Source organism: Oryzias latipes, chromosome 3 (genome assembly GCF_002234675.1).
Source record: "Oryzias latipes chromosome 3, ASM223467v1".
NCBI lineage: Eukaryota > Metazoa > Chordata > Actinopteri > Beloniformes > Adrianichthyidae > Oryzias > Oryzias latipes.
The window spans coordinates 9,921,321-9,934,890 of NC_019861.2; the positions used below are offsets into that span (position 1 = coordinate 9,921,321).

At 36.6% G+C, this 13,570-nt stretch overlaps 2 protein-coding genes across 2 annotated transcripts in view; one reads left to right on the top strand and one right to left on the bottom strand.

Annotated features, from left to right (window-relative positions):
• Positions 1 to 13,570, top strand: part of kcna4 (potassium voltage-gated channel subfamily A member 4) — an 83,134-nt gene that overhangs the window by 18,688 nt on the left and 50,876 nt on the right. The gene's annotated exons all lie outside the window — the stretch shown is intronic.
• LOC111946968 lies at positions 958 to 3,199 on the bottom strand. Its single transcript, XM_023952669.1, has 3 exons — positions 2,465 to 3,199; positions 2,159 to 2,276; positions 958 to 1,887 (listed from the first exon to the last, which is right to left on the bottom strand). Exons 1-3 carry the CDS (start codon positions 3,052 to 3,054, stop codon positions 1,126 to 1,128), a joined length of 1,470 nt encoding a protein of 489 aa, XP_023808437.1. The 5' UTR covers positions 3,055 to 3,199; the 3' UTR covers positions 958 to 1,125.

Below are 13,570 nucleotides of genomic sequence, written 5' to 3' on the forward strand. Positions count from 1 at the left end.
ATACCATAAATAACACTGGTGTGTTGGAATATTTATCGATATTTAAATATGTACGCTAATCACTGGGATTCACAGAAACTGAGTTCCGTTTTGTCACTGCATTGACACACGTTCTGTGTCCACTGTTGGGGATGATGAGTAAAGTGAGATAAATAATAATATAAATAATATTGTGGCTACAATTTTAGCTCATACAAATTGTTTAGTAGTTATTAATTGTTTTAGTAGTTAATAATTATATGTCGATGGTTCAAATTTGTTTGTTTTGTTAAACATTCTCACTGTACTCATGTATTCTCTTTTTAAAAAACTGCACTTTTATTCTATTATAACAGATTTGTGTATTTTCAGATTGTGCTTGGGGATGCCCGTCCTGTGCAGCTACTTTTGGCAAATCCAGGGCCAGATGTTGATTTCTGGTTTAGACTGGTGTGACTTTGTTGTCTACACACAGGAGGACATGTTTATTCAGAGGATTCCCAGAGACAATGAAATCACCAAAACAATGAAAGTAAAAATTGATTTTTTTTATTTTTATTGTTACCTCTTTGCTTCCCTAAATAATTAGATTCTGATTGCCTGTCACACTTCTTTATAGAGTGCTGTTAATTTCTCTTTTCTCCATTTCTCTTACTGGCAGTAACTCTTATTAGTTCAATCCATTTCAAAATATTTGTACATATATATTGATTCAAGTTTTTATATTTTTTCTTAATTGTATTACTATGTTTCTTGTTGTATTAATACTAATCTATTATTAAATTACATGTTACATGTTCTTCCGATTAATTTTTTTGATAATTGGTTACCTAAAAATAGTATTTTATAACTGTTGTTTGTAAATTGGGAGCCCTAAATAAATGTTATTCAGTAAATAATTCACTGTGCATGAAAGTATTATTCTTATATTACAGATGGCTTAAAAGCATTGGTGAGGTAAAGTACATATAACATGCAAATAATTCAGTAGTTCTTTATTCAAAGAGTATGTGCAATGTACAGCAGTGCATACATAACATTAATTATAAAATTCAATTTATACAAAGTAATTTACAAAGGTACATTTAAAGAAAGTAGTTATACAAATGGTCATAGGTTATTCATTTTTATTTTTTTCTACTGCTGCTACTCTGGCTTCTTTGCCCAAGCCTTAACAAGAGGCCCGTTTTCATAGTTCGTCAGAAGACATGCAACAGTATACAGCTGATTAATGTTGCCAAAAAGCCGAAGTGGAATCTCTGTGTCAAAGAACTTGTGTTCCTTAACACGCCGTATGAGGCGCTCAACATGCACCCTGAGGCGTGCAATTGCTTGGGTCTCCCTGACCTCACAGGCAGACATCTGGGATCTTCCAGAGAGAAATGCTGGCCTATAAATCTTGCAAGGTACAAGGTCATCAACCAGAAAACCTCGGTCGACCATGATGGCCATTCCAGGTCTCAAAAGGGAGAGAATTCCAGACTCACGCGTGATCTGTTTGTCACTGATGGAACCAGCGTACAGTTGAGAAATAAATGTGACCGCCCCATGAGGAGCCACTCCAAGCAGCCCTTTGAGAGTACAGTGGGACTTGTATGCTGAGAACATTTCACTTTGGAGAAGAGGTGATGAAGGGCACTGGCACCTTAGCTCTGTGCAGTCCAGGATGACTGTAGTGTCTGCATAGTCCTTAAACTCAGCTGGCAGATGTGCCCTTATTTTCTCCTCTGGTATCCAGATCCTCACAGACCCTAGCACAGTGTACAGAAAGTTGCTCCATGTTGTAATGATCCGACTGACTGTGGACTGGTGGACTCCATACCGGTCAGCAAGATCACGCTGTTTTGAACCCAGTGCCAGGTAATTGAGAAACATGAACATCTCATCAATGGGCTGCAGGAAACGAGTCTGTTCAAAAGAAAAACAATTTGCGTTATGTTTCTCTCAACCTCTATTAGCCCTGATCTTTGTTAAAGGGATAGTTCACTTCAAAATGAAAATCATATACTCAGTGAATTTCTTTCTTTCTTCAAAATATCTTCCTTTGTGTTCAGCAGAAGAAAGAAATTCATACAGGTTTGAAACAACTTGAGGGTGAGTATACGATGACAGAATTTTAATTTTGAAGTGAACTATCCCTTTAAGTTTTATTGTATGGGCCATGTAAATAACTACTTACTACAGTGGAACTTGGCTCTGTTAAGGTGCCTCTCTGTGCTTGTGTCACACTGACCATATTTGGCAGTGATGGCTCTATTAAGGCCCAGAATCTCATCAGCAGGTCATAGGATGCAAATCTAAATAAATACAATTCAGATATAATCATTTAAATATTATATCAGTGTATACTATGATATTACTTGGAAGCATTTCAAATATACAACTCTGTTAGCCTTCCTCTCTCCCTCTCTCTCTCACACACACACAAACAACTATATCTGTTGTTGCAAAAGTAACGTTACTACAGAACAATCTGATATCTTACCTTGTGAAAAAACGTATGTCCTTGTCTGAGGCAGCAAAACGATGAATTCCAAAGCGCTGATTCATTGTCAGCTTCTCGACATGTTCCCTCAGCTTGAGAATCTCATCTCTGAGAGACATGTTGTCATCAAGGGCTAAATCAACAACTGCAGGATCTGAAGCCGAAGCGTAGTCGTGGTCCATAGGGATATCAGCTTTCTCGCCTGCGTCGCCGTCATCCTCCGTCATCGGAGGCGGACGCTCTCTCCTCTCCCACACCCCCGGTCGTGAAGTGGGAAGGGTGAAATTGTTCCACTCAAACAGTGCTGGGACAGCTCCCTTGTTTAATAGCCGCCTCCCCGTCTCTGATAAGGGCTCACGAACATCATCCTTGTTAAAATGTCGGCTACATACTCGGGTATGGGGAGTAACTGTGAATTTGTCCCTCCGGATAGCTACAAGCCATTTTCGCCTGATTTCCGCGTCAGATGGAAATGTATGAAAACTAAGTAAACTGTTGTACTTGCTCGAAGCTTGACACAGAGGCACACAGCAATGCTCGGCTGTACTATAGATGGTTCGCTGAAATTTGAACGTTTTCTTACTAGTCATATTGTAGTTGCTGTTATATCGCTTTGTAAACAATCGCCTCAGCGCGAGCGGAAATGGCTTAGCAGGCTGAGATTTTAGCGGAAGTACGTCATCACCTCCGTGTGCATATAGCCTATTGGAACCCAAAGCTAGCAAAATAAACAAAAACTTTGTATATTTTCGGGGGTTTGTGTGGAGTTGGAACCTTTTCCCCGTGCATGCGTGGGTTTTCTCCGGGGACTCCCACCGTCCAAAAACATGCTTCATAAGTTAATTGCTTTCTGTAAATTGACCCTAGGTGTGAATGTGAGTGTGCATGGGTGTGTGATTGTGGCCCTGCGACAGACTGGCGACCTGTCCAGGGTGTTCCCTGCCTTCACCCTCAAGTGGCTAGGATAGGCTCTGCCAGCCCCGTGACCCCGAAAGGAACAAAATGGGTTTAGAAGATGAATTAATATTTAGTTAGAAAGTCAATGTGTTTAATATAATGTGTGTGTGTGGGTGTGTGTGTGTGTGTGTGTGTGTGTGTGTGTGTGTGTGTGTGTGTGTGTGTGCTGCATTAGCAAGTTAGAAAAAAAACTACAGACTCCATACAGACTCGTAGAAAAGTTGTAGCCATGAATTATTAGTTATAGCCCACTGGCTATGTGTAGTCTTTTTTACTGCAGACTTTGTCTTCTGCTTGTGCTTTTCATTCCTTTTTTTGTTTGCCCTCGTCCCTCCTCTGGCTCAGCCTGTAGGTACAGTTTGTGCACTGCTCACAGGATAAAAATAACAAAAGAGCACTGTGATCAGATTTTACTGTCTCACTGTCAATCTTTTGTTTATTTGATTCAGGTAAGAGTATTTTTCCTGTAGAATTCAAACATTACTCATTTAGCTCATTCACTAAAGATGAAGCATTTTGATGGATTTAAGTTTAAATGTTAACTTTTGACAGAATACAACAAACATTTCGGCTATATTGAAGTTTTTACATAAAATATTAGCTCCTCCTGTTGTAACTGTACTAATGTTATACAGTACTCCTTGCAAAATTCACATTATGAATAAATAACACAAAGAGCTATTGTACTTCTTAAGTAAAAATGCTTATTAGTAAAACAACACTAGACTTTTTTTCTATTGGACTAGGAAAAAAAGTAATTTAACTTATCATTTAGTTTTTACCTGATGTTTTACAGTTATCTATAAGGTGGAGTATGTGCTTTAACCAAATTTAAAGAACAATTGTATTTACTTTGAAACACTTAACAAATAAAGTTAAAGAGGATCTTGTTGATTGTGATCAACAACAAAACAATACAAATTCATTGAAAAAAGTTTAGGAAAAGTGACTATATTTCGATGTTTTCAAACTATCCACTTATAACCTGCACAGCTTCTCGCTTCTTTCTTTGACTTTTTAACAAAGAAGCAAATTTACTGGCACACTTCCACCCCCAGAGGTAGTAATGTAGAACTGCACTTCGTTATTGTGCCCCACTCAGCTGATATTGAGGGACAGCAGGGTTTTTCATTTATGCGGCACATAATGTACGTTTTTTTTTCTCCAGAAACAGATTTTTTGGTTGAAGATGATTTCATGATCGAAGTTTATGAGTTATAACATGAGGGGAGCTTTCAGGAGGGAAGGTGAAAACTGGGGTAATGTATCAGTTACTGTGAGAAATGACCACAAACAACTTTTTTTTTGTACCTTTTGGCTTAATTAGATGAAATTATTTATAATCATTTCATAGAACAAAGAGGGGAACGTCATTGTGAAATGTCATCGACAGGCTTATCGAGCTGCCAGCTTATTAATTATTATTATTATTGGAAAAAAGTCACCTCACTCAGATTCATTTTTAACTGGTGCCTGGTTGAATCCAGCAGTTAAAAATGCCAATTTCTTGTACAGGATTGGGTTATTGTCTAGCCATCAGTGGACAAAAAGCTCATTGAACTGACCTGTTTACTGATGGATCTTTTCTAAAAATACAACACAGTCCTCAAAAGAAAAAAAAAAAAAAAAAAAAAAAACTGACAAGATCCTAATCCCCAAAAACCTTCTGGGTGTCTGTGCATTTCCCGACATGCTACACGACATTCCAAGTGATTAATTATTTCCATATTAAAGAATGTCAGTGAGTGGTTCATTCAAGTTCATGCCATATTAGGCTTTTGTAGTGCTTTTGAACAAAGAAACTGAGGCATGAATTGAGATCAAATTGAAGTACAGATGAGCGCACATCTCTTCGTCTCATGGCTTCCCCACTAGTTCTGGATCGCCTGACAACCCATTAATGTGAAACGCTAATAGGTAATATGCAGTTATGTAAGTGTCACATGTGCAGTCATCATCAATTATGTTCAGACAGCCTCAAGTTTCACCCTGTGGTCCGTCTAGCTTGGGCCTGGATCGGGGGTGTCTCACATTGATCTTTGTTACGTAACCTTGAGCCGGGCTCTTCAGTATCATGGCCTTCTCAGTTCTCATTCTCCCCAAAAATCATTTGTGCGTGATGGAAAATGGCTGCTTCGGCCGGACCTCCGCAGAGCTCGTCTCCCACTCGTTCTCTGCTCTTCTGCTATGGAGTGACTAGATGCTTTTATGTGGAGTGACTAATGCTTGCTCTAAAGGGCCTGGGGTAGATCTCACTGGATGTGCATGTGTGGAAGTTTGTGCATTTATGTGTGCGTGCGTGAATACCGTACAAAGCCAATCAACATACCAGGGCTTGACTTGCTTACATGAAGATGAGTCACTTTCATGGTCCACGAAGATCTCCCCCACCCGCACACACCACACACACACTTACACTTCATCTCCATCCATAAAAATGGTTTGGTTTGCAAATTTGCAGGATGAGTACTGGGGTCCATAATGCTGGAGCGTACCATTGCACCAATTCATGTGCATGTAAGGGCAGTGGGATGAGAGTTCCAGAAAGGAAGAGGAGGAGGTTGGAGGTGAGACTGATGAGTTCAGAGTGCCACAAACTATAACATTCACTGTGGGCTTTGGCATATTCTTAGATGCAGAGCACCACAAATTCACTCTGTTCCCACTTGTTATTCCAGGTGATGAATCATTTTGTGTTTACTATTATCTGTGCCTCAACCATCATGAAAATTGAATTTGATATGTTCCAAACCTTTCCTTTTTTTATTCTATTATGTATAAGTTGTATTGATTTTAAAAGTAAATGACTTTTTTGACTTGTATTTGTTTTAGTGCTGTCATGCAGTTATTTTTTCTAAGCGATTAATTATTTTAATAATCTAATAACCTGTTTTTAATCAAACCTAATAATTGCTGTGAAAGCCTCATTTTGTGTTGTTTTCATTTGACATTGTAGCAAAAGATCAAAATACAACAAAAAGTGGTTTTATGTAGTTTTTTTTATTACTGGATGTTTTCTCTCTTTCAGACCATTCTCTGTAAACCCTAGAGATGGTTGTGGGTGAAAATCCCAGTAGATAAGCAGTTTCCGAAATGCTTAGATCAACCCGTCTGGCACCAACAACCATGCCACGTTCAAAGTCACTTCAATCATCTTTCTTCCTCGTTCTAAAGCTCGGTTTGAACTGCAGCAGATCGTCCTTACCATGTCTGGCTGTCTAAATGCATTGAGTTGCTGCCAATTGGCTGATTAGAAAATGTGCATTAATGAGTGGTTGGACCGGTGTGCCTAATAAAGTGGCCAGTGAGTATTAGCCTGAATGAAAAACGGGTTCAGTCATCGAAGGGAAACTCAATAAAGTTCAAAGTGACTAACCTGTGTCAGAAAATAAAACCTACCTGCTGCTTTTTGTGATGATTAATATGCGCTTTGAACAAATACATGTAGACTGACAAGTATGCTTAGATAAAAGTGTTACTGAACGTGTACAGAGTACAGTATTACTAATAAATCAATCAGTTATGCCATGTACAAGTGAATGAAGGTTTCTGGCTAAATCCAAAGATTGAATCATGTTTAGTTGCCGGCTCATATTACAGTCTTATTCCAAATAAACTCACATCTCCAATATGACACAGTTGTGTAAACAGGATTATTCAATTAGAGCTATAGTAATACCAGATAAGCCACCTCAAAGATAAAACAGATTATTTATGGATGTGAAAACATTAGTCCCAATATCAGAAATCATCAGAAGACATGCAGGAGTACTATTATTATTATTCAAGGTTTGTTGAAAAAAAAATGAATCTCTTCAGTTTGCATTTTGAAAGTTTATGAACTTGGTCCTAACTTCTCTGGGCGATCTAGCAGTGAATAATCATGTCAACTTCACAACTCGACTCTATGGGGTCAAATCAGGAATAGCTTGAACTGAATTAAAATCAGACAGTGAATATAAAAATAGACATTGTATACTTGGGTAAAAAAAAAAGTAAATTCTTAGAACAGATTTAAAACCAAAACTTGAAAGAAATATTGACATGGGAAATATATTATTGTAAATTATAAAAATATTTAGATTTTTTTTAAAGAAAATATTGAAAAAAGCTAATTTAATTCTTAAAGTTAAAAAATATATAAAACTGAAACTGTGAGGAAATAAAAAGTTTATTTGTAATAGCTGCAGTTTTGTTTTGTTTTTTACTTGTTTTTCCATTTCACCCACGCTTTGCTTTTATATGGAATAATTTTTGTGTCGACATTTCAAGCCCAAGACTCACTGTTTTGAGGGTAAACTTTAAAAAAAGTTGTGTGCTCAAAAAATATTTAAAACAGAAAATTATGTGAAATCCAAACAATTTAACTCTTGAAACTTAAAAATACATGTAATTTAAACTATTTCAGCTCGAGAGCAATTCTATCTTCGCTTGAAACAAAGTAAGACTCAGCATATTTTTCAGTTTCAAGAGTAAAATAGTTTTGCATGAATGTTTGAGTTTCAAGTCAATTATTCTGTTTTAAATGAAAAATAATTTTTTGAGCACACATGATTTTTAACAGTGGATGTGCTTGGAATTATGGCACAAAAATCATTCCAAACTTTCAGTCCCCAATATACAGTTTCAATTCAGAATTTCCGTTTTTATTGCTGACTTTTTGCGCAGCGGTTTTCGTTGAATATCCAAAGCTCCACTCCCCCACATAGGGACACAGGATCAGCCATGAAAACTAAAATTCCGGAACTGTACATTGAGGACAGAAAACAAAATGTGAGAGGAACAAAAAAAACAAAGTTAAAAGAGCTAATAAACATTAATTTTCATTCAGTAACAGCACAAAAAACAATTTTCATGTGGGTATTTAACACAAAAAAAGGAATCTATTTGAAAAGTCTGAATTTTGCCAAGTACATGTGTGGTTTTTAATTTCACAAACACTGGGACATGTTTTTCATATCATGCTAGGGAAATGCTTTTCCCAGCAGCTGACTGTTGCCAGTTTTGGTTTATCTTCTGCCCTAGAGGAGAAAAATAGAAAAATATGTCTTTATGTTCAAGGGGCGTTTTTCATTTCAAGATGGCTATAGTGTCTCCCTGTGACCTTCGTCTGTTTATTTATGCTGGGTAATCACAACATCTATCATTTCCGACACGTTTGATCATTTTTAAAACAAATTGAGAGTAAAAAAAAGTCTGCAGAAAGAGCACCAAGCAGAGAGACATAAAACTTTTTGGGTAAAACTTAATATTAAGATTCCTTCACAAACTTTGTTAACGCATTAACAAACATTATAATTGAATTTTTAGGGTGTTAGCAAGAAATGTATTAGTACAATAAGTCTAATAAGGTTAATTAAATTAATTAGTTAACACATTTTTGTATGCTTAGTCTGTTTTAATGTTATAAAGTTCTTTCTACAAGCTTTATGCTTTGTGGTTGTTGGTTGTGAAACATCCCAGACTTTAGATAAATGGTGCTGCAAAACATTTAATAAACTGTTAAAAAGTAGATTATTAATACATTTGTTAAGTTTATAAGCAGTTTAGTAATATGGATTTTGAAGACAATTGTCTGACTTTAGATGTTAATGAATCTTATTAACACTTTCAGGTGTTTGCTAGACATCTATAATGCTAATAAATATCTTACTAGCATCTTATATATTAATAAAGCCTATTAATTTGTTAAGTTATTTAATAAAATTTATTAAGCTTATTTACACTAACAAATTTGTTAGGCATCTATAATGCCAATAAACATATCATTAGCATCTTAAAAAGATCCTAATAGTAATGCTTGTAAATGTGTTAACTAAGTAATTTAATTAACCTTAGTAGACTTATTGTACTAATAAATGTCTTACTAACACCATAAAAATTCTATTATAAAGCTTGTTAATGTGTTAACAAAGCTTGTTAAGGAATCTTAATATACCACTTTTGGGTTTGAACAAATTCAGGGACTTGACAACTTGATAATTGTCACTGTTTAAAATGCAAACACTGCAGTTATTCTTTTGTATAATTTTACTTTATTATTATTTTATCATTTTTTATTATTTTTACACTGTCATTATTCCTTCCTTTATGAATGTTAAAGGTATTAGAAAGGTCCAAAAATGCAACACAATTAAGTTTGGCTTCACCCAAAAAAACCTCTAAATCTTATGTAAACATTTAAAAAATATATTTCCTCGTATTTTTACAATGATTCACAAAACAGCAAATTTTTTTTGCCATCTGAAGAGTCAACTTTAGTGCTTCTGCACAACATATTTACATGTCATACATAAATGTTATCTTTTTTCTTTTGCATTAGCATCGATCTGACCATATTCTTACTGCGCATTTGAGCAAAAATTTCACCCCTGCCACATAGACCCACTCAAAAGCTCACCAAAATTTGCACACATAGTATGGGTAAAATTGAGTTTTGGGTAAGGTGAAAAACCCCTCCCCCTCCAAAGAAATGATGACATCACACCATGCGAAACCGTCAAAAAAAAAAAAAAAAAAAAGAATGAGGGCAAAATCTCTTATGGCGTTCAAAAAATGAGGAAAGCCAAATGAAGCTCTGAAATTATTATGGGATGGCCACCAGACCTATGGTTTGGCGGTTATTTTGTGAAAAAGTGTTAAATTCTTCGATTTTGACATTTTAACCCAATACAGGACAACAAAAACCTTCGTTTGAGGGATCTTCACAAAATTTCACAACCATGGTGCCAGCTTTAGTTAAAAATCACCAACAAAGTTTTGTTGAACTTTAACTGCCATCTAGAATTTTCCAGAAAAAAAAACACCCTAAATACCAGAAACAAATTTAAAAAACCTACCTGGGGATTTCGCCTCCTAACTCCTCGAGCATTGTTGGAAATCTACTTGTGAAAAAATGTTGGAAACAAAGTTTGCAGATTTTAAAACAGCATTAGTGTAGTGATAGCAAAAGTACCGTTTCCATGTTGCTTGCACATTTTTTGACTGGGACATTGTGAAAACTTAATACATGAGTCGTTGGCTCAAATTAAACAACATGATATGACATATGATATGAACAAATTAGGAATATGGGCAGGGGAACAAAAACCCCAGTTGCCAAAGAAATCCTAACATTTACTTTTGCCAATTCTTTTAAATATTACACAGACCTGTTTGCCGACCCGATGTGAGCAAAAAATAAAATAAACAGAATAAAACCAACAGAACAAAAGCTTCCATGATGAAAAAAAAGTTTTTTATATTTTAAAATTAATATGCAGCTGTGACCAGGGTGGTAGGGACAGTGAGGGTAGCATGGGCCGGGGAGGTGGGGCATACAATGCGGCTCAAGGCTTTTACTCTTTTTGTAATGTGCTTCAGTACAGGGTGGAATTTTTCAAAATACAACAAACTTTTTTTCATTTAAATCAAGGATGTTTTTTTTAATGAATTGAATTATTTCCTCTTTGATATCAGGGGGCAGTTTGAGACAAATTAGGATTGGAAATTCATGCGTGATCTCCAAAGTGTCTTAGAGCATGTGCTCTACTTCTCAATATCCTTTCATGGCTCTCAGCATCAGAGAAGCCATTTCTAAACTATTTTAAAGTGCTTTCAGTTTTGATTCCAATGAGTCAGAGAGCGTAAAACAACGTTGTAAATGTTAGTCAGTCAGTTTTGACTGATTGGATGCATGCTGTCACCTCTGCTGCAGTGTCACCACAGCAATAGAACATAGAAACCTTCAGCCCCAAAATGCACTGTGGTTGATGACTCAGTCGTGCTACTAGTCACCCTACTCGGAGTTAGTGCTGTGGGCTGGGACAGCACACTTTTATTCCACAGACCATACATAATAAATAAGAGACGAGTTTTGCCTAGGAGACGTCTTCAGAGTTAGAAACTTTGTGTGATAACGCCTTGTTCCCCTGACATTACATTATTGGGCATGTCAGGCTCTTCTACACTGATTTCCATGCTGCATTAGAGATTTTGCTTTGCCTTTTATTAATTTTTCGCTTAGGTTAAAGAAGACATACAAATTGAGTGCTGAAAGCGTTTTAGACCAAAGTTAATATCAAACACCATCTGGGCCAAAAAAAAATCGATCAAATCAATTTTAAAAATTCACACATTCACGTTTATTTCAGACTTCATCTCCAGTCAACTTTCTTTAGTCCTCTCTTTCAGCCTGTCTGCACACTACTTATGTGGTTTCTCCTTTGTTTACTTTCAGTTATATTTTTATCAGTCTTTTTACCTTAAAGGGACTCATGTTTGAGTTTTTAATCAAACAAAGGTTTAAAGTTTAGGAGATAGAACTAAAACTTCCGATGTGGATGTTGGTCCACAGCAGAATCTCATCAACTGAGTGGTTTGAACACAGCATTTTCTGATAAACTCATACACAGCGGTAAGAATGTACAATATAGTTATGTGAACTACACTGATTTTGGCTGTTGTTGCTGTGACACATGCTCTGATATCTTAACCCTTTAAACCTGGAAACGCCATTGGCGACACCTGTATAACACACCAACTTTGACATACCGTAGATCTATGACCATTTAAGCAATCAACAAAAATCTGCCGATTCTGATTCAGGCCTGGATTAGCCAACCCCACTATAGGGTAAAGGTCTGGGTGTGCAAAGAATTCTGGGTGTCATATTCGTCCGAGCACCTAAAATGTCTAGAAAACAATCCATTTGATGTCTTGTAAGTTTTATCTTGAATGCTGTTCCTGACACTACCCTCTGCGTTTACCGGGCTTGGAACCAGCACAAACAGGACACTAGTTTGTACCCTGTTGAGGCTGCCTTTATCATTATTTTTCTTACTATGTTTTCCTGTCTATTTGTTCATCTGACTGTCAGTCCATCTTTACATTACATCTTATTTTTGTTGTTGTAATTTTTGATTCTTTCGTTAATTGTTGATATTCGCGTGCCGACACATTTAGGGGGGAATCATGGCCTTTATGGGGCATTTCCCCCCTCTCCCATGTCCGACCACCATTAAGCGGTGAAAAGCCGCTTTTGTCAGCTTCAGAATCTGCAAGAGTAACATTATTTGAGTAAACAGTTCAAGAGTTACGATACTCGAAAAAATGTCAACACTGGCGCTGAAGCTTGTCAAGACGAAAGACAAAACCCCAGTCAGACTCCATGAATTTGGATATGAAGGTGAATTTGGATGAGTGTGAATATGGCAGCACAGGACAGAAAATATTATTATGTCATCTCTTTCTCATCGCTTTAATATGTAAAATTTAAGCGGGATCATGAGTGAAGCAATTCACAAACCAAGAAGGGTAGTCACAATAGTACTGTACATGTGAATGTACATATTTACATTTTTTATCCGTTTAATAGCATAGGTATAGTACCCATATTTACCATGATCTTAATTCCACTCTAATGTGTAAATCTCATAAGAGAAAATAAAAAATATTAATCTGATTTCATTTTCCTGTATAACCTCAGTACACACAAGAGGCCTTAAAAACTCTCTAATCACTACTTGTATTTCTTCTCAAATCAAGAGTATATACTAATTTTAAACAACTTAAAAACAACTTAAAATGACTACTTGACAACAACAAATGACAACAACTTAAAATGCAAGAAATATTCTGTGCAGTCACCAACAAAAAGTAGATTTGCTGCAGCATATTTATTTTTCTCATCTGAGCTTGCATCTGGCTCAAAACTGTATGGCTTCATAGGTTCAATATTTCTCGCCGTTTTTGTTACTGCTAACAGCAGCCGTGTTGCAGCGGTCGACCTATGATCAGAGGATTGCAGGTTTGATTCCCGCCTTGCCCGTCAGTATTCGGCAGCGGACCCACCACCAGTGAATGTGTGTGTGAATGGGTGAATGGGTTTGTGACTGTAAAGCGCTTTGGGCCTTTGATGAAAGTAGAAAGCCCTATACAAGTATACAACATTTACCAATGTTAGGCTGGGGTTGCCAGGGGCTTTAAACTAGCAGGAGAGCACGTGAACAGATGGATGACGGGAGGTGGGGGCAGGGTTACTTTGCGCCAACAGTCCCATCCACAAATCAGATGCAACTTTTCTAATGAAATACAAAAACTAGAAAATGGCACAGGTTTTTTAATTATGGCTAAAAATGGCATAATCATGATTAAAAGGGGATTGGTACT

Excerpts from the sequence above, each read along its gene's own strand:
- LOC111946968 (XM_023952669.1), bottom strand. The coding sequence starts at position 3,054 with ATGACTAGTAAGAAAACGTTCAAATTTCAGCGAACCATCTATAGTACA. Across the intron at positions 2,277-2,464 it reads GACATACGTTTTTTCACAAG|ATTTGCATCCTATGACCTGC; the intron begins GTAAGATATCAG and ends GTATTTATTTAG. Across the intron at positions 1,888-2,158 it reads CAGAGCCAAGTTCCACTGTA|ACTCGTTTCCTGCAGCCCAT; the intron begins GTAAGTAGTTAT and ends TCTTTTGAACAG.